The sequence below is a fragment of the Mirounga leonina genome, unplaced genomic scaffold (genome assembly GCF_011800145.1).
Source record: "Mirounga leonina isolate KUSES-001 unplaced genomic scaffold, KU_Mleo_1.0 Mir_153, whole genome shotgun sequence".
Taxonomy (NCBI): domain Eukaryota; kingdom Metazoa; phylum Chordata; class Mammalia; order Carnivora; family Phocidae; genus Mirounga; species Mirounga leonina.
In genome coordinates this window covers 6,122,571-6,145,843 of record NW_023270387.1, presented here as the reverse complement: position 1 = coordinate 6,145,843, position 23,273 = coordinate 6,122,571, and the positions used below count along the sequence as shown (strand labels likewise).

General features: G+C 40.6%; 1 protein-coding gene across 2 annotated transcripts in view; it reads right to left on the bottom strand.

Annotated features, from left to right (window-relative positions):
• DDX10 (DEAD-box helicase 10) overlaps window positions 1–23,273 on the bottom strand; it is a 329,406-nt gene that overhangs the window by 50,987 nt on the left and 255,146 nt on the right. The window contains exon 18 of one of the 2 annotated variants that reach the window (XM_035008874.1): window positions 9,381–9,597. The exons of the other annotated variant lie outside the window; for it this stretch is intronic. Within the exon in view, the coding sequence (XP_034864765.1) occupies window positions 9,420–9,597 (178 nt within the window). The 3' untranslated portion in view covers window positions 9,381–9,419. Of the gene's footprint in view, window positions 1–9,380; window positions 9,598–23,273 lie in introns of those variants that run through there. 2 annotated transcript variants of the gene reach the window in all.

Here is a 23,273-nt window from a genome sequence, read left to right as displayed (position 1 = left end):
GGGAGTGACGTCGGGGCTACCGAGGCCGAGGCGGACCCACCCCACCCTGGTCACGTCCCACCTGTGACTTCGGGCAGGACACTTATTCTCGCTGTGCCTTGAGGACCTGATCTGTAGGATGGAGACGCTTGGCCGTCCCTGAGCGTGGAGGTCAGCGGAGAGCACAGAGAGGAACGCTTCCTAAAACCCAGGAACGGGGGGACCCGCGGTGCCAGGAAGACGTTCCCTCTGAAGAGGAGCCCAGGTGGCGCTCACAGCATGGTGAGGTGCTGGCCAGTTAGTGAGGGGTGGCCTTGTGGTCCCAACGAGAGCACTTCCACTGTGCCCACGCAGTGCCCGCTGCCTCAGCTCTTGCCTTTCTACTTTGACTCTGGCCTAACGGACAGATGGTCCTGTCCGCTTACGGAAAAGAACGCTCTCCTACAGGCTCTCCGCCTCGTCTAGATGGCCGCGTCTCAAACTGTGGTGTGCACGGGCGTCAGCAGAAGAGCCCGTGGACACACATCTGCCCAGGAGTGTCCATAGCAGCATGGGCCACTGTCGCCCAAAGGTGGAAATAACCCAAATGGGGGCGCCTGGGTGGCTCAGTCGTTGAGCGTCTGCCTTCGGCTCGGGTCATGGTCCCGGGGTCCTGGGATCGAGCCCCACATCGGGCTCCCTGCTCCACGGTAAGCCTGCTTCTCCCTCTCCCACTCCCCCTGCTTGTGTTCCCTCTCTCGCTGTGTCTCTCTCTGTCAAATAAATAAAAATAAAATCTTTAAAAAAAAAAAAAAAAGAAAGAACCCAAATGGCCACTGACTCACGGACAGGTAAACACGTGGTTTCGCCACATAACGGAGCACCACACGGCCATGAGCAATGCAGCCCTGACACACTACAACATGGATGAACCTCGAAAAAATTGTACTAAGTGCAAAAAAAAAAGTCAGACAGAAGAGGCTACATATTGTACTATTTGGTTTATAGGACAGGCAAATCCATAAAGACAGAAAGTAGATTAGTGGTTGCATAGGGCTGGGGGAAAATAGGAGGTGACAGCTGAAAGGTACAGGCTTTCTTTTGGTAATAATGAAAATATTTTAAAATTGATTGTGGTGGTGATTGCACACATATGTGAGTAACTAAAAACTGATGAATTTTGTATTTTAAATGGGTGGATTGTATGGCCTATGAATTGCATCTTATAAAGCTACTTAAATTTAATGTATATAATTTTTTTTTGAGAGAGAACGTGTGTGTGAGTGGGGGTGGGGCAGAGGGCGAGGGAGAGAGAGAATCTTAAGCAGACCCCTTGCTCATCGTGGAGCCTGATGTGGGGCTCGAGCTCACGACACTGAGATCTTGACCTGAGCCAAAATCAAGAGTCGGATGCCCAACTGACTGACCCACCCAAGCACCTCTAAAGCAATTTACATTTTTAGGAGCATATTCTTCTCAAAAAAAAAGACACCCAAAACACAAAACCCACATATTTCTGGGTCCCAACCCGAGAGTTTCCAATTCAGTACATCTAGGTTGGGGCCTTAAGAATTTGCATTTCTAACACATTTCCAGGTAATGCTGATGCTGGTGGTCATACTTTGAGAACCACTCATCTGTGATATTGGTCTTAGATTCACTGACTGAGGAAATCCAGGAGGCCTCTGTCACCTCCTCTGGATATCTGGAGAGCTGTATTTTTTTTTATACTGGGTTGGTCCAGCTCAGCACGAGGAAGTGATGTCTTCTGACAGAGACCTGTGCCTGCAAAGGCTCAAGAATCTGTTGTATGGGCTGCAGACACCCAGTGCAAGGTGCGCCTCTGAACGCAGGCCTCGCGAATTCAGACATCGGCAGGTGACTTTCTCAGGGAGCTGACGGGACCATTTCATGGTATTTTGATGTGACTGGCTTGGACAGGAACAATATCACAGTTCTTTCCAAAACTGGTCATCCCTCATTATTTGGAGTTTACATTCTTCCGTTGAAAGTGCATTAGGTATATTGTATCAAAATCCTTAATACAATTATAATATGCATACCTGTTATCCCTCAACTTCACTTCTACAAACTTATTCTAAAGGGAACAGTAACAGATGTGTGCAAAGATTTAATCGTAAGGACGCTCATCATAAATGTGTTTAAAAGCAAAAATTTAGAAACTACTTAAACGTTCAATCATAAGAGATTAGATTATATAAAATACGCTGCATCTGCTATGTGTCATTTTTAAAATAAGCTTTGCATTTAAAACTTTTTCATCATTAAAAGGCTTACGGGGTAATTGTGAAGCTAGTAGAGAGTTCCCATAGGCTCTGCTCCCAGTTCCCCTGTTTTTAATATCTTAACATGATTATGGGACATTTCTCACAATTAATGAACCAATACTGATAAATTATTATTTACTAAACTCCATTCTTTATTCAGATTTCCTTAGTCTTTATCTAAGGTCGTATTTCTGTTCCAGGGTCCCATCCAGGCCACCACACTATATTTCGTTAGCATGTCTCCTACTTAAGCTCCTGCTGTAAGCATTTCTCAGACTTCCCTTTCTCGATGACCTTGAGAGTTTTGAGAAGCACTGGTCAGCTGTGTTGTAGGACGCCTCTCAACCTGGATCTTTCTGACGTCTCTTCTCATGATCATATTGAGGTTATGCGTTTAGGGGAGGAAGACCACGGAAACAGCGTGCCATCCCCATACCATGGTATCCAGAGTGCGCACTGTCAACCGTCGTGGGCCGCTGTTGCTAAGGACTTGGCCACCTGGCTGAGGTGGTGTTTGTCAGGTTTTCGCTGTGAAGTTACTCCCTTTGTTTTCCCCTTTCTTTTCATATCATCCTCTTTGGAAGAAAGTCACTATACATAGCCCACCTCCTTGAGGGCAGAGTATCTACGTTAAGTTATTTGGGATTCTTCTACATGGGAGATTTGTCTCTTCTCCCACATTTATTTAGTCATTTATTTAGATCAGCATGGACTTATGGATATATATATATATATATATAGGGTTATAATTCAGTCCTACTTCATTTATTTTGTTGCTCAATCTTTCTCCACTCTGGCCATTGAGAGAGCTTTCAGTTGGCTCCCATACGCCCCTTTGGCATACCACTGCATTGTGAGCTTTTTCTTTTTGAGCATTTTCTTACTTTCTGGCATGACAAAGTGCAAAGGCAATTCAGCGGAGGAAAAAACAGTCTTTTTGACAAATGATGTTGGATCAACTGGATATCCACATGCCCAAAAAGGAAGTTCGATCTACATCTTGCACCACAGACAAGGATTAATTCAAAATGCAGCATGAATCTGAGTGGAAAGCCTAAAACTATAAAACTTTTAGAGGAAAACATAGGAGAGAATCTTTGTGACCTTGAGATAAACAAGGACTTCTTGGATATGACATCAACCCCATGATCAACAAAAGAAAAAATAAACATCATCAAAATTAAAAGCTCTGCTCTTCAAAAGACAATCAGGAAACAAGAGAATGAAAAGACAAGCCATGGGGGGAGCAAATATTTGCAAATCATGTATCTGATAAAGGGCTTGTGTCTGGAACATCAGATAAATTTATAAATTTCAAAAAGAAAACCACCAACCAAATTAATAAAAAGGGCAAAATATTTGAAGACACATTTCACCAAAGAAGACATATGGATGCCAAATAAGCATATGAAAAGATGCTCCACGTGGTTAGCCGTGAGGGAGATGCGGATTAAAGTCACAATGAGATACCACTACGTACCCACTAAAAGGGCTAAAATTAAAAAGACTGATCGTGTCAAGTGTTGGTGAGGGTGTGCGGAAGCTGGGACTCTCACACACCACTGGCGACAATGTAAAATGATACAGCCTGTTTGAAAGGCCACCTGGTGAGTTTCTTAAAAAGTTAAATATACAACTACCACCTGAGACAGCCATTCACCCAAGAGACATGAAAACACGGGACCACACGCAGTGGTTTTATCTGTAATTGCCAAGAGTGGACGTTTTCCGCCTGTTGGTTAATGGTGAAGCGATAAACTGCAGTATGATCCACACAATGGATTACTCCTCATCAATACTATGCATTGCAACATGGATGCATCGCAAGATGGTGCTGAGTTCCAGGAGCCAGACAAAAATGAGTGCATACTGTACGACCCTATTTATATTCGGTTCTAGCACATGCAAACCAATCCACAGTGACTCAAAGTATCAGTGGCTGGCTGGGAAACGGGGAGGGGAGGGCAACACGAGGAAACTTTTAGGGCCTGTGGGTATATGGTTGTTATCCGCTATGCACATGTTGGGGTATGTGCACAGGTCAGTATTTCTCAAACCGTGTACTTTAAACGCGCAGTTGATTCAGTATCAGTTGTACCTCGAAGCACGAAGGACTGGGAAGGAGGGAAGGCTAGACGGAGCAGACACGACTCTTTCAAGGAGTTCCATATACCAAAGAGAGAAGGAGAGAAATGGCGCTGTGGCTGGGAAGGGGTGGTTTTGGTTGAAGGTGGGAGACCCCCCACCCCCAGCACGTCTACTGGCGATGGGAAGAGCCCAGGCGGGAGGGAAGAGGGATGATACTGAGGAGGGAGGACCCACGGGCAGCAGAGACATCCGAGAGGAGGCAGGGGAGGGGACCCAGCTCACTCGGGGGTGGGCCCAGGCGGAGCGCGGACAGTCCCTCCCCAGTGGCAGGAGGGAAGGCACGGGCCGTGCCAGGCGCGCCCTTTGGGGACGGTCTCGGGGCTGTTTCTACTTTCTCAGTAGAATCGGAAGTAAGGTCACTGGCCAAGATGAAGGGGGAGAAGCTTCGGAGGCTGGAGAGGAAGAGGTGAGAGCAGCGGAGACAGTGAAGCTAGGATGGGCGCACCTGAAGGCCGGCGCAGGCCGGCGCTCCTGCATTTTCTAGCGGCCCCGGACCACAGGATGGACCGTTCCCTTCACCCGCCTCCCGCCGCCGGGGGGCTGCTAACGCGCTTGGGAAGCAGCCCCTGCCCTCCGGACTTCAGGCGCCCCAGGGGCCGGGCTGGCCTTCCCCGCCGGGGCCCCGCCTGCGCTCTCGCCCCGCGTTGGCTGGCTGGCCACACTCCTCGCTACCGACAGCGTCTTCCAGGCTGCTGCGCCCGCGGGATCTCAGACCTCAGTTTCTCCCGTTGGCCCCTACGCTTCTCCACCTTGCTCCGTGTCCCGGGTGACCGCACACGTTTACCTCGACGGGCAGCGTGCTCTTTGGGCTCGAGAGGCGACAGCGAGGGCCCGGGATTTGTTCTCTGGGCTGGTTCCCCGTGGTCACCTCCAGCTGGCTCTCCTTCCCGCCTCTGCCCTCATTCCTTCAGGGTGAGCAGTGGGAACACATCTGGGTGGCTAACCTCAGGTATGATTTCCTCACACCCTGCCCTGGCCTGTGTAAATAATCCGTTCATTAAATCCCCTTAGAACGATGCTCATTTGTGTGCACCATCTGTTGCCTGCTGGGACTCTGACAGAACCCTGTCTGTGAATAATGATTTTAATAACTCTCCGAATTCCACTAGTGCCTTGCTACTCCAGCGTGACCAAGGGCCAACGACACACCGTCACCTGGAGCCTGTAAGGAAGGCAGACTCTCGGGCCCCTCCTCGGAGCCACGATCAGGATTAGCTCTTTGACTGCCATGCACACTGAAGTCTAAGCAGCAGGGCATGCGAGCACTCGGAGAGTTTACCGAAGCTCTCTGGGTACAGAAACCCCAGAGACTCACTCAGACTGGCTGAGGCAATGGAGTCTTCCACCTCAGGAAGTGAAGGAGACAGACTTGCACAGGAATCTAATAGGACCGAGAAAGTAAAGCCTCACAGAGACAAGCCTTAGAGGGTCAGTGTGGATCTCAGACCTCAGCAAGAGGGGTCTGCAGGTCTTCACTGCTCTGGCCCAGATTCTCTACTTCCCATGGATTTGCCTCACGTTCCACGACCAACTGGCTCCCTCACCATGTGCTCTTTATATTTTTGCCAGAGTTCTCGTTCACTCATAGCTGTGCCTACCTAACTCCTAATCCGAGCTCACTTTCTGCCTATCATGCTCCCTGGTCTGTCTCCTAACCTTATCCTGTTCACTACCTAAATTTCAGTTTCTGAGAGTAAGAACATTATTTGCCCAACTTGTCCCTGTTTGGACAGAGCTTTTTGTACCAGCCTCTCTCGCGGGCTCATGGCTAGCCTTTGGGTTGGCTGCCAACTCCTGATTCAGCAGGCACGGGGTATTATATAAAGCATGTCTGCCCTGGGCTGTCTGATCAGCAGGGGCCGGCGAAGAAAAATCACACCGTGATCACATTTCTGGTTAAAATGGTCTTAAAGAACAAGAAACAAGGTTTCCAAATATTGGTTGCAGGCTCCTTCCCCTCTACCTGCATCACCACCTCCCATCCCTGCTTCCTCCCCACACCTCCCAGGAACATCTGCATCCCCTGGCAGACTCTGACAGGCATGGAGATGACTTTTCATGTTCAGGGTATTTCAAATGTTGTATAACAAAATTAATTACATTTAATTAAACTTACCCATTTTTTATAGTTCCAAACAAATCTAAAATGCCATGTTAAGCTTATGAGATGGCAGTCCTCCAAAGGATTCTGCTGCTGGGTGTATGTGCTCTAAGAGACTCATGCAATTTGAGGGATCATCTTACACGAGTGGGTCTGACAAATGGCCTCTTGGCCTCAGTGAAGCATCAGGCAAGAAATGAATCTCTGGGTCCTAGGCCATGTCACCACCTATGTCCTCCCCACTTCCTGCACTCCAACAACACTCACACACAAAAAGTCATCTTCCTTTCTCGACCTCTTTTCATAATGCACGAAAATGATGAACTTGCTTTTCTCCCCCTCCACTCTATGGTTTGTATTTCTCACAAGTACAGAGGCTGGCATATGGTAGTTGCTGAATTTATTAACATTTATTGAATGGATGAGTGTTCTTGCTCATTGGTTCTGGGTTTCTTTTTTTCTGTGAAAAACCCCCAAGTTTCACTGGGTTTCTTGCTCCCCAAGATTTAGAGGGAACATGGTGGCTACGGGTCTGTGTGACATGTTCTGTAATCACCTTGCACCCAGACTGAAGCAGTATCATCTCTCTGGTCCATGCTGGTCTCAAGGTAGAGGGCTGATGGCCAATGCACCTTCAAGTCTCTGCTTCTAACAGGCACAGGGCCGCTTCCACCACATTCCACGTGGGCTAACACTAAGTCACAGGGCCAGGCCCAACAGGAGCATAAGGGGAAAATGACGCTTTTCCTAAGGGGTGGGGGGTGCAGTGAATATTTGCTGAAAAATAACACCATACAAGAACACTGAACAAAATCTATCATGCGTTGTTTACTTGAGATTTCTACCAATACTGTTCTGATATCTTAAGTAGTTTTCACAACCAGCAAACTAAAATCCCCTACAATGTATATATTAGTCAGGATCCATTCAGTTCCAGGGACAGAATACAACTCAAACTAGTTTATGAACTATAAAGGCCGGGCAATATATTTATTCAATGTTTACAAATACGGAGTAATAAAACTGCCCTAATTCCTCATTTGGGTCAGAACAAACAAAATCCAAAACTGCACGGAGTGAATTCAATGGTAAACCTTCAGTTTACATACTCTTAGATCCTTCTGTCCTTTGGAAATAGTCAAGGCCAAGAGATCCTGTACCAGAATCTTCAACATCTTCCCACGTTGTTATACCCTAAATTCCTTTCCCATCTATAGTCATTCTTCCCCATAATAGACATTTTTTCCAGTTCTAATTTCATCACTCCATATCCTTCCTACCAGAGGTGACAATGCAATGTACTACAACATACCTTTTAACAAACTGTCTCAGACTATTCCTGTTTATTCATTAATTCCATAAGCATTTACTAAGAATCCATTATGGGGCAGGTGCTGTATTTGGCTCTGGGGGGTACACAGGATGGATAAGCACGGTCTAGAAACTTGTCATGTAACGGGGTGACAGGCTTATAAACAATGTCTGGAACAGCGCATGATAAGCACCAGAGCAGAAGTAAGAAACAGTTAGGAAGAAACACGCTCAGCTCAGTGCTATGCAGATAATTCTGGCCACCGTGGAAGGCTCGGCTAGAGAAATGAGAAACAGGAGGCTGGAGCACCGTGATCAGCTAGGAGGTCACTGGTGTGATCTGAGCACGTCAGGAGGAGAATCTGAACTCTGACTGAAGACAGAAGCTGGGAAGATGAGGGAACAAACCATGCAGAAGAGTCATATGAAGAAGAATCAACAGAACCAGCACAGTGAAGGGTGGTCAAGGGAGAGGCTGAGAGTCGTTGAGTTTCCCGGTGTCGCCCACGAGGGATACCAATTGCACAAGTAGGAGAAACTTTTCAGAGACAATATGGACTCCGGCTGAGTTGGAAATGTTTTTGGGATATCCAGGTGGGACATTCCCTTCCTTGGATTTATGAGTGATTTGGACCAGTTACTGAAAATTACTTGTGTTTGCACATGGAGTGGGAAGGAGCCAAGGGAGAGAATAGTGAGAGGATGATAAATCTATGGTAAAACCAGCATGCCAAGGCCCAGATTTCTTTCCCCACAAAAAATCTGACAGTTATTTGTAACCAAAAACAGGCTCTGGCTTGATCTGCTTCTTACTCATTATGAGGAGCTGGCTCTGGGTGGGGCTCTGTGGTGCGAGCTGAACAAGGCTCTTACAGAAGACCTACAGCCTGCTGGATGCTCACTAAGGGACTGGTTTTGGATCACAGTCTTCAGATTCAGGACTTCTATAGATTTCAAAAATAGCTATGAAATCTATAAGTTAAACGGTATCTTTAGGAAGGCTAATTTCAGAATATGAAAAACTCACTGTCAGGAATTGGTCAAGCATTTTACTCTCAGGAACCTTCCCCCAAGAGTGCTCTCATATTATTGAACACAATGAAAACATTAATATTTTATAGGAAATATGTTTATTATTGATTGTCGCAATTCAAAAATACTCTTTTCTCAGGGCTGGTCCACCATCCTCTGTCTCTTTAGAGATATTAAATACATCAAAACTGTGAGCAATTTTGTTTTACAGTACATAGAGATTTCTGTGTGGTAAGCAAGATAGGAATTTCTAACAATGAAACAAGGTCTCCAGAAGTTGCCAGTAAAACAAAGGAAGCGTCTCCAATGATAAGATGTAGGAACTCATGGGTAAAATCTAACAGAACACATGCTGGAAAATGGGATCAAGAAATTTTATAATCCACCTGCACTCTGAGTTTGCTCTGGGATAGTGCAAGCATGTCCTGTAAAGAAGCTTAGAGATAGAATCGCTCCGGTCTGAGGGAAGGTCCTTTGGGTGTGGGACTCATGTCACCTAGGCGTTCCAAAGCCACTTGTTTTTCCAACTTCTTGTCCACATAATCATGACCAGAGGTTTCAAGGAGAAGAGCACGGAGTATCTAGCTTTGACTTTTGAGCAGATGTAACACCAGCTCTTCATCCTCTGCCAAAGACAGGCCTGTATCCAAAGGCTCTAAGGTCTCCCACTTGGCCTTCTTTTTGTTACGACTTGTGGGTCCCACGTCTTCCACTTCACGGTTGTTCCTTTTCCTCATTCCCTGCTTCTTCTTGGTATCACTGGTGGGAACAAATCCAATGATTTACTTGATAAATAACTAAATCCATTATGAAATCAAACACTTCAAATAGGACAAAACTACCAAAAACAGAGAGTTGGTAAAGTGATACTATTATTCAAGAGAGAAAGAAACTGTAACAACATCAGGACATCTGTGTTCTAAGTCCCTTCCCTTTAACAGATGGGGGGAGAGGGCCTACTATACACCAGGCCACTGTGTGGAGTACTTTGTACACAAGGTCTCGTCCAATCCTCACAATTCTAGGGAGCTATGGGTATATTATCCACAGTCTGGGGACACCAATGGCCTGTAGACTGGCTCCAATCTGTGCTTGTCCTGCCACATCAACCGCCGCTGTTTAAAGTTAGGTTATCCTTTAGGTAGCAGTCTGTGGGCTCACAGATATCAGGACACCAGACACTAATAACTGTTGTATTAAGCTGTGATATATAGATCATGAGTAAAACAGAACCTCAAATGTTGAATTATTTAAGACATCAAATAAACTTCCCCCATTTAAAATCTATATCTAAGACCCACATATAGTCTTGGAAAAACAAACATTATTGCAGTATTCTACTCTCACTACTTTTATTTAAAATAGTAATGGAAATACTAGTTGCTGCAATTGAACAAGAAAAAAAAAAGGCATCCAGATTGGAAGGAAGAAGTAAAACTGTCACTATTTCCAGACATGATATTATATACGGAAAACCCTAAAGACTCCACCAAAAAACTACTGGAAATAAATGAATTCAGTCAAGTTTCAGAACACAAAATCAATGTACAGTAATCTACTGCATTTCCATATTGGAGGAGCAGAAAGAGAAATTAAGAAAACAATCCCATTTACTATCACACCAAAAAAAAAAAAAAAAAAATACCTAGGAATAAATTTAATCGAAGAGGTAAGAGACCTGTATATTGAAAACTATAAGACATCAATGAAAGAAATTTGAAGATGACACAAATGGAAAGATATTCTATGCTCATTGACTGTAAGAGTTCGTATTATTAAAACGTCCTACTATCCAAAGCAATCTACAGATTAAATGCAATCCCTATCAATATTCCAATGGCATTTTTCACAGAACTAGAACAAATAATCCTAACATTTCCATAGAACCACAAAAGACCCCAAATGTCCAAAGCAATCTTGAAAAAGAACAAAGCTGGAGGTATCCATAATTCCAAATTTCAAAATAAACTACAAAGCTATAGTACTCAAAACAGTATGGTGCTGGCACAAAAATAGACACATAGATCAATATAATAGGATAGAGAGCCCCAAAATAAACCCAAGTTTCCATGGTTAATAAATCTGCAACAAATGAGGCAGGAATAAACAATGGTTAAAAGACAGTCTCCTCAATCAATGGTGCTGAGAAAACTGGAGAGCTACATGCAATAGAAGGAAACTGGACCACTTTTTTACACCATCCACAAAAATAAACTCAAAATGGATTAAAGACCTAAATGTGGGACCTGAACAATAAAACTCCTTAAAGAAAATATAGGCAGTGTTCTCTTGGACACTAGCAACATTTTTCTAAAAATGTCTCCTCAGGCAAGGGAAACAAAAGCAAAAATAAATTACTGGGACTACATCAAACCAAAATTCTTTTGCACTGCAGTGAAGGAAACCATCAACAAAACAATAGGTGACCTGCTTAATGAGAAAAGATATTTGCAAATGATGTATCTGATAAGTAGTTAAAATCCAAAATATATAAAGAACTTCTACAACTCAACACCAAAAAAGCCAAACAGTCCAATTTAAAAATGGGCACAGGACCTGAATAGACATCTTTCCCCAAAAGACATACAGATGGCCAAAAGGCAAATGAAAAGATGTTCAACATCACTAATTATGAGGGAAATGCAATTCAAAACTACAATGAAGTATCAGAATGGCTAGTATCAAAAAGATAAGAAATAACATGTGTTGGCAAGGATGTGGAGAAAAAGGAACTCTTGTGCCCTGTTGGTGGGAACGCAAACTGGTGCAGCCACTGTGGAAAACAGTATGGAGGTTCCACAAAAAATTAAAATAGAAAAATCATATGATCCAGTAATTCCACTACTGGGTATTTACCCTAAGAAAATGAAAACACTAATTCAAAGAGATATATGCACCTCTATGTTCACTGCAGCATTATTCACAATAACCAAAATATGGAAGCAACCTAAGTGACCCTTGACAGATGAATGGATAAAGAAGATGAAGCATGCATATTTATTATATATATAATGGAATATTACTCAGCCATTAAAAAAATGAGCTCTTGCCATTTTTGAAAACATGGATAGATCTAGAGGGAATTATGCTGCTAAGTGAAATAAGGCAGACTGAGAAAGACAAATATCATATGATTTTACTTATATGTGGAATCTGAAAAACAAAATAAATAAAAAGCAGAAACAGACTCATAAACATAGAGAACTGGTTGTTTCCAGAGGGAAGGTGGCAGGGACAGGTGAAATGGGTGAAGGCAGTAGGAGGTACAGACTTCTAGTACTGGAATGAATAATTCATGGGGATGAAAGGCACCACATAGGGAATATAATCAATAGAACTGTAACGGTGTTGTACAGTGACAGATGGTAGCTACACTCGTGGTGAGCACAGCATAAGGTACAGAGTTGTGGGATCACTATGTTGTACAACTGAAACTAACGTAAGATTGTGTGTCAACTATACTCCAATTAAAAAAGCCAAACAAACATTAATGCAGTTTTCTGCATACACCTGAGGCACAGACCATAAAAATAAAGCTAGTTTCTGAAGGTAGAGGAAATCACTTAATACATTAAAAACAGAAGAAAAGGTAAAAACATTCTCAAAGTGTTTTAAGATACCATCATCATGTTCAAAGATGACCCAATTACTGGATGCAAGATCAAAGCAAAATGAAAAGCCCATCTCGTAGTCTTCGTAGCAGTGACCCTTTGTTAAGGGCTCACTAATGGTCTGGCCCTGTGCTACACGCTTTACACAGATTTTATCATTCGTACGGGGAGCATTAGCTTCATTCTACAATGATTAAATGACTGTACCCAGATTATAAACAGGGGACTCAAACCCAGATCTGAAGGACTCTAAATTCAGCTCCAAAGCCAGGCTACTGAAAGCAAAGAGTTGACTTGCTTCAGTCAATATTTGGAAGACAAGAAAAAAAAGAATTAGCTGTGGGAAGAGCACTGATTTGGCACTAACAGTCAAACCTTAGCCAATCAATTACCATTTCTAAGCCTCAGTCTCTTTATCTGTAAAGATGAAGATTATATAATTTACTTAGCAGAACTGCTGTATGAATTACATGAAATTATATAAAGGCAAGAACATAGTAATACTCAATACATGTTAATTTCCTTTCTGCCTATAAACTACTCCCTTTCAAATAAATTCTTACATTGATGTTATATAATAAAAAGCAAGAAATATCACAGACAGAAATATTATATTCCAAGCATATGATGTATTCCAAAAAAGAACAAATTGCTCAAGTTCCAATGTAGTATATTACTTCTTAAGAAGCACGCCTAGATATGAGTGAATGTGCTTAATCAGCATATCTACTTACGACCAGCTTGATGCAAAGTCATAAATAATTTCCCATTTCCCCTCCAGAAATGCCCAATGCTCTGACTCAGCAGCCATTCTCTCTCACCATTGGAAGAAAGACAAACTAGACAGCACTATAAGGTTATTTAAAGCCACAAACAACTGCATTTTGAAAGGGTGCTGAGAGAGATGAACATCTTTAGAAAGAGTTCCCCATGATGGGAATTCAGTTAGCAAAGACAGCAGTTCTTAGTGGAAACGGGCCTTAAAAAAAAAGTATTGAGTCTTAATCTTCTTGAGTATTGCCAGTCCTGTGCAGTACTAGACTAGGTACATGGTTGATTTGGTACAGGGTAATACTGATTTTTGCCCTGCCTGTACTTCAAGTGCATCTCAGGGCCGCTCATCAGAAACAGCCTAATTAGTGGGCTTTACTAATGCATTTTGTTAATGTGCTCTTGAACATTATATTCCCTGCAGGAAATAGCTGGTTCAGATAATAAAAGGAAGATGGGAAATTCATGTAACCCAAATATTTTCATAATTAGCAGCTCTGCTGCTTTGTGGACCAGTTCAAATTCTAGAAAGGTATTTTATCCTACTTTCCACAGCAAATACGTAGTAATTTGTGTAACAAATTAATTATTAAACAATAATATAGATATTCTCTAGGTAATTCACCCAAAAGGGGAAAATGTAATCTGGGAAACATAAGGAAAGCAAGAAAGCAAAATACGGTCACAATGTGGTCTCTTCAGAAAAGGCCTCCTCCAAATGGTGAGGTACTACAGAGTGAGGTCAGCAACATGGCTGAAGAAGACATCCCTCGTTCGTGTCCCCTCCCAACAACCTGTGGCATCCACCCAGGGACAAAAATGCTTCTGTGGGAGCTGTGGGATCCAGCAGTAGTTAAAAATAACTATAGCTACAAAACTGGTTAATGAATACACAGTATATAAAAAGAGGTAAATTGTGACACCCGAAACGTAAGAAGAGGGAAATAAAAGGATAGAGTTTCTGTATACAATTGAAATAAGCCTTTATTAGCATAAAACAGACTGTTACATGTATAAGATGGTTTATGTAAGCTTCATTGTAACCCCAAAGTAAAAACCTACAGCAGATCCACAAAAGATCAAGATAAGGGAATCAGAGCATATCTCTGTAGGAAATCAATTCAAAAAGGAAGGCAGCAAGAGAGGAAGAAAAAAACAAGGGACAACAAAACAGCCAGAAAAGAGATAACACTACTAAGTCTTTACCTATCAATAATTATTCTAAATTAAAATGAATTAAATTCTCCAATCAAAGGGCATAGAGTGGTTGGATGGATAAGACCCAACTATATACTGCCTACAAGAAACTCACTTCTTCTTTAAGGACACACAGTCCCACAATAAAGGGCTGGAAAAGGATATTCCATGCAAGTGGAAACCAAAAGAGAGCAGGGGTAGCTGCTTACTTCTATCAGACAAAATATACCATAAGCCAAAATCAAAAGATGAAAAAGATCATTACATGATGATAAAGAAGTCAATTCACTAAGAGAACATAATAATCATAAGTATGTATATACACCCAACACTGGAGCACCACAATATATTTAGCAAATACTAACAAATCTGAAGGGAGAAATAGACAACAATACAAGAAGAGAGTATTTCAGTAACCTGCTTTCAACAAATGGCTAGATTATCCAGACAAAAAAAAATTAATAAGGAAATGTTAAAATTGAACTATACTTTAGACCAAATGGACTTAACAATTCCACCCAACAGCAAAAGAATACATGTTTTTCTCAAGCATACATGAAACAATCTGCAGGACAGATCATGATAGGTCACAAAACAACTCTCAGAAAATTTTAAGAAGACTAAAATCATATTGCTAGTGTATCAAGCTGGAAATCAATTACAAGAATAAAACTGAAAAATTCACAAATATGTAAAAATTAAATAACATAGTCCTGAACAACCACTGGGTCAAAGAAGAAATTAAAAAAAAATTTTTTTTAAATCTCTGGAAATGGAAACACAAAATATCAAAATCTGTGAGATGCAAAGCAAAAGCATTTCTAAGTGGGAAATTTATAGTGTTAAAAGCCTACATTAAGAAACAAGGAAGATCTCAAATAAACAGCCTAACTTTACACCTCAAGGAACTAAAAAAAGAACAAATGAAGTCCAAAGTTAGCAGAAGCAATGAAATGCAAAGATCAGAAAATAAGAGACCAAAAAAACAAAAGAAAAAACCCCCAACAAAACCAAGAACTAGTTTTTTCTAAAGATTAACAAAACTGACATTTAGCTAGACTCAGTCAAGAAAAAAGAAATCAGACTCAATGTCAGAAATGAGAAAGCAGACCTAACAACTGATACCATGAAAATATAAAAGATCATGAGACCACGATGGATTAATTATACACCAACCATTTGAATAACCTAGAAGAAATGAATGAATTCCTAGAAACAGCAACCTAACAACACTGAATCATGAAAAAACAGCAAGTCTGAACAGACCAATAATGAATTAGGAGATTGAATCAGTAATCAAAATCCTCCCAAGAAAGTCCAGAAGCAGAGAAACGGTTTCCCTAGTGAATTCTACTAAACATTTAAAAAAGAATTAACGCCATTCCTTCTCAAACTCTTCTAAAACACTGAAGAGGAGAGAATATTCCCAAACACGTTTTACAAGGACTGTACTGACCCAATGTCAAAGCTAGATAAAAATACTAACAAGAAAAGAAAACTACAGGTCAATATTCCTGATAAATACAGATGCAAAAATTATCAACAAGATATTAGCAAGCCAAACTCAACAGCATATTAAAAGGATCACACATCATGATTAAGTTGGGATTCATCCCTGGGATGCAAGGATGGTTCAACATACCCAAATCAATAAACATGATATACCAAATTAATAAAATGAAAAATAAAAATCATATAATCATCTTAATAGATGCAGAAAAAGCATTTGACAAAATTCAACATCCTTTCTTGATAAAAACTCTCAAAAAATTAGGTAAAGAGGGAATGTACCTCAACATAATAAAAACCATATATGACAAGCCACAGGTAACATTATATTCGATAGTTACAGGTTGAAAGCTTTTTCTCTAAGATCAGGAAAAACTAAAAGATACCCACTCTCATTATTCCTATTCAACATACTAGAAGTCCCAGCAAAATGATATGACTTTATATATAGAAAATCCTGAACATTCCACCAAAAAAACTGTTACAACTAATAAATAAGGTAGGTAAAGTTGCATGATACAAAAATCAACATACAAAAATCAATAGCATTTCTTTACACTAGCAGCAAGTTATCTGAAAAAGAAATTTTTAAAAAGCATCCCATGCACAACAACATCAAAACCAAACTTGGGAGTAAGTTTAATCAAGGAAGTGAATTATTGGTATACTGAAAACTGTAAAATTTTGATGAAAGAAATTGAATAAGACAAATAAATGGAAAGATATCCCATAATTCATAGATTAGAAGAATTAATATTATTAAAAGGCCCATACTACCCCAAACCATCTCTGGATTCAATGAAATCTCTATGAAAATTCCAATGGCATTTTTCATGAAATAGAAAAAAAAATCCTAAATTCATATAAAATCACTAGATTTCAAAAAGCCAACGCAATCCTAAGAAAGAACAAATCCAGAGGCATCACACATCCTAATTTCAAGCTATACTACAAAGCTACAGTGATCAAAAAACAGTAGTATGGTACTGATATAGAAACAGATACATACACCAACAGAACAGAATAGAGAGCCCAGAAATAAACCTTTGCACATATGGTCAATTAATATTTGACAAGGGAACAGAATACTCAATGGAGAAAGAATGGTCTCTCTTTCAATAAAAGGGTGTGAAAACTGGATAACCACATTTAGAAGAATGAAACTGGATCCCTTCCACAAAAATTAACACAAAATGGATTAAAGACTTAAACAGATGACTCCAAACCATAAAACTCCTAGAAGAAAACATAGGGATAAAGCTCCATGACACTGGTCCTGACAATAATTTTTTGGATATGACACCAAAAGCAAAAGTAAATAAGACTACATCACACTAGAAAGCTTCTGCACAGTAAAAGAAACCAAAGAAAAAAATGAAAAGCAACCTACAAAATGGAGAAAATATTACAAGTCATATACATGATAAAAGGTTAATATCCAAAATATATAGGAACTTATATAACTCAATAGCAAAAAAACAAAAAAACCCCCACAAATAATCTGATTAAAAAAATAGGCAGAGGAAAGTGGATGGACATTTTTCCAAAAAAGACATACACATGACCAATAGGTGCTCAGTTATCTCATATCTGGTAGAATGGCTGTCATCAAAAAGACAGGAGATAACAAGTGTTGGTGAGGAAGCAGAAAGGGAGTATTTGTGCACTGTTAGTGGGAATGCCATCAGTATAGTCTCTATGGAAACCAGCATGGAGGTTCCTAAAAATATTAAAAACAGAACCACCAAATGATCCACCAATCCCCGTTCTGGGTATATATATCCAAAGGAAATGAAAACAACATCTTGAAGACAAGTCTACATTCTCACGTTCATTGCAATGTTATTCACAACAGGCAAGAAATGGACACAACCTAAGTGTTCAGTTCAGATGGGTGGACAGATGATACAGTGTATTATACATACACAGCGAAATATTACTCAACCATGAGAACATTTGCAACCAAATGGATGGACCTTGAGGGCATCATGTTAAGTGAAATAAGCCGACAAAGAAAGATGAAATCTGTAATGATACCACTTATATATGGAATCTAAAAAAGGCAAACTCAGGAATCAGAGACTGGAATAGTTACCAGGAGCTGGGGGGTAGGGGCAATGGGGAGATGTTGCTCAAAGGGTGCAAAGTTCCAGTTCTGGGGATCTAATGTACAGCATGGTGATTCTAGTTAACAATATTGTATTAGATACTTGAAAGTTGCTAAGATAATAAATGGTTAATGTTCTCATCACACACACACAAACCTAATTATGTCATGCTATGGAGGTATAAGCTAATAATACTAGGGTGGAAATCATTTTGCAATCTGTAAGTGTATAAATAACATGGTGTACACCTTACACTCACACAATGTTATATATCAATTATATCTCAATAAAGGTGGGGGGAAAGGTGTGGCACTAGAAACCTCTGTTTTACTTATATCCTGATGAATCAGGTAGAAGGGTTCTGACCCTATATATAGCTAATGTTCAACAGGAGGTTCCTGGATCTAATTAAAACCCGGGACTTCTTTAGGATTTGTTAACAGTCTAATGTATATAACAATGAGTTCTAGTTTCTTGGTTCTTCAGTTGTTTTCTGCAACTGCTGAAAGGGGCTCATGTACCTCTCAATCAAGAGTTCTATTAGCTGCCCCACGGTAGCACAGCATTAGTAGATGGTGGAACATTCTGGAAATAGGTCTGCTGGAAGAAAGAACCACAATACAGGTGGGAAATGGCAGTAACACCTGTGAGTTTTCTTCATGAAATAAGTTTACTCCACTGAACTGAAGGACGTAAGGTGGCTCACAGTATGAACTGAGAATTACATGGTGGCCTACACAACAGGGCCGAGAGTCCGGGCCTGAGTTCTGTATTTTATTTTTATTTCAGGATTTCTATGGGACATAAAGTGTCAAACTATCTCCATATTCTTCAAATCTATGAACTGTCAAAAAGGACCATCTTACTGCTCAACATTGTAACAGTAAAAAATACGGGTGGATAAAACACAGCTTAAAAAGTAGAAGTATGGCTCAGGGCACTAAACACCCACTGCTGCTGTAAAAACAAAACCACCAAAGCAAAAGAATTCAGAACTACTTATCTTTCAATAATCCAACTAATAAAGAGATTTAATTAGTAACGTCTGGTGTGTCATTTAAAGCACTAATCCTACAACAAAACACAAAGAAAATTATCATGTTGTAATACGTAATACGAACCGAGAGTAACAGGGAAATGTTACTTCAATGGCTTTGAAATGTTCGTGAAAATGATTACACAAAAGCTCGTCACAATACCCAAAGTAAATGTGTGAACCAATTTATTCATCATTAAGAAGAAAAAAGGATTTAACACTGAAATGTGAATTCAATTTTAACATCTTAATAAATACATTACTAATTGAATTTTCAATGGAATAGAACTTTCTTACTTTCTAAATTTTGTGAACCCCAAACCCAAAACTCTTCCAGAAAGTGAACAGGTTTTTCAGGAGGTTTCATTTCCTGGTTTCAACATTTTAACTTTTCAGGTACTTGCAGCTGCCTCGTCACCCAGAGTAAGAGTACAGCCCGTGAGAAACCAAAGAGGGAGGAACACTGGAGTCAACCTGCTAAGTCAACCAGCCTTCCTCCTGGTCCCTCTTCCTCTCCTCAAACACGGCCCTTACTTGTTTAGATCAGAGATCCCTCTTGTGTGTCCCACCTGTGCCCTTTGTCAATGCAGCGCCTCCCTCCTGCTCACCCCTCTCCGATTCTCACCCTCCATTAAAGGTACCTGAACTCCCTGTTAAAAGTGAGCTCTTTCCTCTGAAAGCCGACAGCTCTAATTGTTCATTAGTCATTTTGCACTTAGCATTGCTACTTCCTAACACTAAAGTGATTTCTTTTTCACCTGTACGCAACTTAACTCCTACTTAGAATGTAAACTCCTGGGTGGGAGTATAAATTACTACTAAACTTTCTGGAGGGCACTTTGGTAGCACCTTCTGAAAGTCTTTCAAGTATGCTTACCCAGCAATCTCTCTTCTGAGAATTTATCCCAAAGAAATAATTAAGGGTGTGTATAAAGATTTAGTTACAGGATACTCAAGGCAAAACTGTTCGTAATTTCAGAAAGCTGAAAACCCAAACGTCCGATCATAAGGGATTCATTTGTTAAATGAGTTATAAAATTAGAAATGAAACACTATGTAGCTATTAAAAACAATGTTGCAGGAAAACAGTTACAAAACCAATACAGAGCTAGAGTCCATCTTTAAGAAAGGCTTGTATGCATGTTTGCAGAGAAAAAGATTTGGAAGATTTTTTTAGATGTTCTTTTTGCTGGTATATATATCTTCTGATTTTTCTGTAACAAGCTTGTATTACTCTTTGCAATAAAAAAAGAAAGTTAAATTTGAAGGGAAAAGTAGTTCTGGACAAAGAAAAATTACAATTATTCTTTGTAATTCCACAAAGCTCAGAAGCATGAAAGTAGGTGTGCCATATAAGCTTCAACTTGGATTCCTGGATCCACAGAAGTAAGGGGAACAGTGAGATTTCTTTTGTCAGAAGAGATGGGTCATGGGTTACTTTCAGCATTTCAAAATACCTGCAACTGTGTGCCCCAGACTAAGTTCTGGTATTTCTTTGGTTTGGCTGGAATTTTATTAACTCAGCTTTGTAAACACTTGACACTTCAGACACTTGAGTGGACTGGAAATTGTCTTTGTTAATAAAACAAATGCAAAACATTAACTTTTTATTAACTTTCCTGAAAGACAAAAATCTTTCAAAACACAGGGACCATTAGGGGTGAAAGCAAAAGTTCTCTGTGATGATCAAAATGTTGCAAAGTCGCTGTTCTAGACTCAACAACTGGCTCCATGGGCCACAGGCAGAAATTTCTCAGAGTTTGGGTAGTTTCACTTTTTAGTTTTACATATTGGGCTTCTAAGAAAGCCATTCAATAATGGTTTCCATGCTCACTATTCCCCAAGAATTAAAGAAAAAGTTAAAAAGTCTTCTAAATCTAGATTCTTTTTTGTTTTAAAGATTTTTATTTATTTGTTATTGAGAGAGAGAGAGAATGATAGAGAGCATGAGAGGGAGAAGGGTCAGAGGGAGAAGCAGGCTCCCCGCCGAGCAGGGAGCCCGATGCGGGACTCGATCCCGGGACTCCAGGATCATGACCTGAGCCGAAGGCAGTCACTTAACCAACTGAGCCACCCAGGCGCCCCTAAATCTAGATTCTTATTGAAATATCATACATTAAACCTTAATGTCTCCCACATAACATTCACCCTATTCCCACCAACCAACCCTACATGTGCTTAAAGGAAGATTCTTTGGGAAGCATATCTTGGCTCTTATAATTCTTCAACATTTCAGTGACTGCCTTCTACTATTACTTAGTATAATCTTTAAGTTTCTCATAACCTGGTGTAGGCCTGCCTTTGTACCCTATTCTGCATTATATCCCCTCCTTTAATACACCCCTTGTTCTTTCAGACTAGTTTTTAGTCCTGAACATGCTCTAGGCTCTCAACTAATTTTGCCTCCATTTGGGACTCCCCTTTACTGCTTTACAACTATCTATATCCTCCATATCCTTCAAAACCCACTTTTGTCATCTCCTCCTCAAAGATTCCACCTTTGACCCCACTTTATGCAATGTTTGTGCCTCTCCCAAAGCACTCATTCTGAAATGAATCATAGGGATTTTGTGTAGATCTCTGCCCTGTGCCTACTAAACTGTTAGCTTTTGAGGTCTGGGGCTGTTTGTCTTCATCCCTGAAGATGGACTGAATAAAGAAATCATCAGTGAGTGTCCACTCATCTGAATGGCAGAAATCATGACCTTGCTGGGGTTGTGCAAATTTCCGAGAAGGACCCTACTGCAGTGAAGTAGGCAATGTTTAAACAGACTTTGCTTCGGGTTCCACTTCCAACAGAGCTCCACTATTCATGGGAGCACCTCCAGAGCATTCAGTCCAGTCTGTGGGTGTACAAGCTCCTGTTTGATCGATCCTCTATTATGAATAGCATTTAAGTTCGTGGGATCCCAAATTTTGGCTTTGCACATGTTTTTCAAAATTATATACACAGGATGAAATGTAATGGACAATTATCTAAATTTTCAGTAAAGGTCAGCTTCTGCCTCCCTCAGAGTGTATCTTCTCAGCTTCTTCTTCCTTTGTCCATTACTTCAATGTCCGCATTTCCAGGTTCCATCCTTAGCCCTCTACTATTCTCATTTTCTATCTTCATTCTGCATATTCTCAAGCAGTTCAGTATTTCAACTCTCTTCCATAATGCTAATGACTTTAAAGATATGCATCTTTAGCTCAGAGTTTCTTCCTGACCCCCGGATCTGCATATTCAACCAGCTCCTGGCTATCTCTGCCTCCATCTTCACGGGCACCCCAATCTCAACATGCACTAACTAGAGCATGTTTTCCCCAAATCTGTTCCTCCTACATTTCCCTTCTGAGTGAACAGTGACACCCTTTTAATAAAGGCCTGGACGTCATTATTGAGGCACCTTCTCCTTCACAACCTTACTTTAATTGATCAATTCTGTACTAATCTCTCTGAAATCCATCTAAAGTTTTCCCAGAACCTAAGTAACTGCCTTAATTTAGGCTTTGGCCTTCCATCCCCTCCTTCGCCTGACTCGACTCTGGGAAGCTTTTCCAGGCCATCTCCATCTGAGTTAAGTGCCCTCTGAGAGGGCCCCTAAGCACTATGCATTGTTCCATTATAACATCTGAAAATGAGATCGACTACTTATCTGCTTCCCCCATTAAACTGCAAGTTCCTTGAGGACAAAAACTTTGTCTTTGTAGCCACACTGCCCTAGTATCCCAGGGCTCAATAAATGTTTCTTAAATGATGAATAAAGCCAGTGGGCTGAGCTTCTGTACTGCTAAATATCTGATTGGCCTACTCTGTAACATATACGGTTGGTCAGAAAGAACAATCCCTAATTAAAACACACTCTTACCTTCTTTGTAAGCCAGTATGTAAGTTGACGTTTAAACCGGTACTTTTCTTTTTTCAAAGAATGCATCATTAATTCCAAAGAAATCCGACAGATCAAAGCCACAGTGAAAATTAAAACATTTAAGCAGAAGGAAAATAACACTAGCACAAGAAGCACCCAATAACCTCAAACTCAGAATAAGAAATGAGGTAATACTTCAACATTACAGAAAGAGCATAACCTGGCATTTCAATTCAACAAACAAGTAATCTTTATTTTCTTTGCAATAATACATGTAACTTCTCTAGAATATCTATATATCTCATAAGGTAAAGAGTATCTCCTTTGTCCCCCAACATGTTTCATGTTGAAG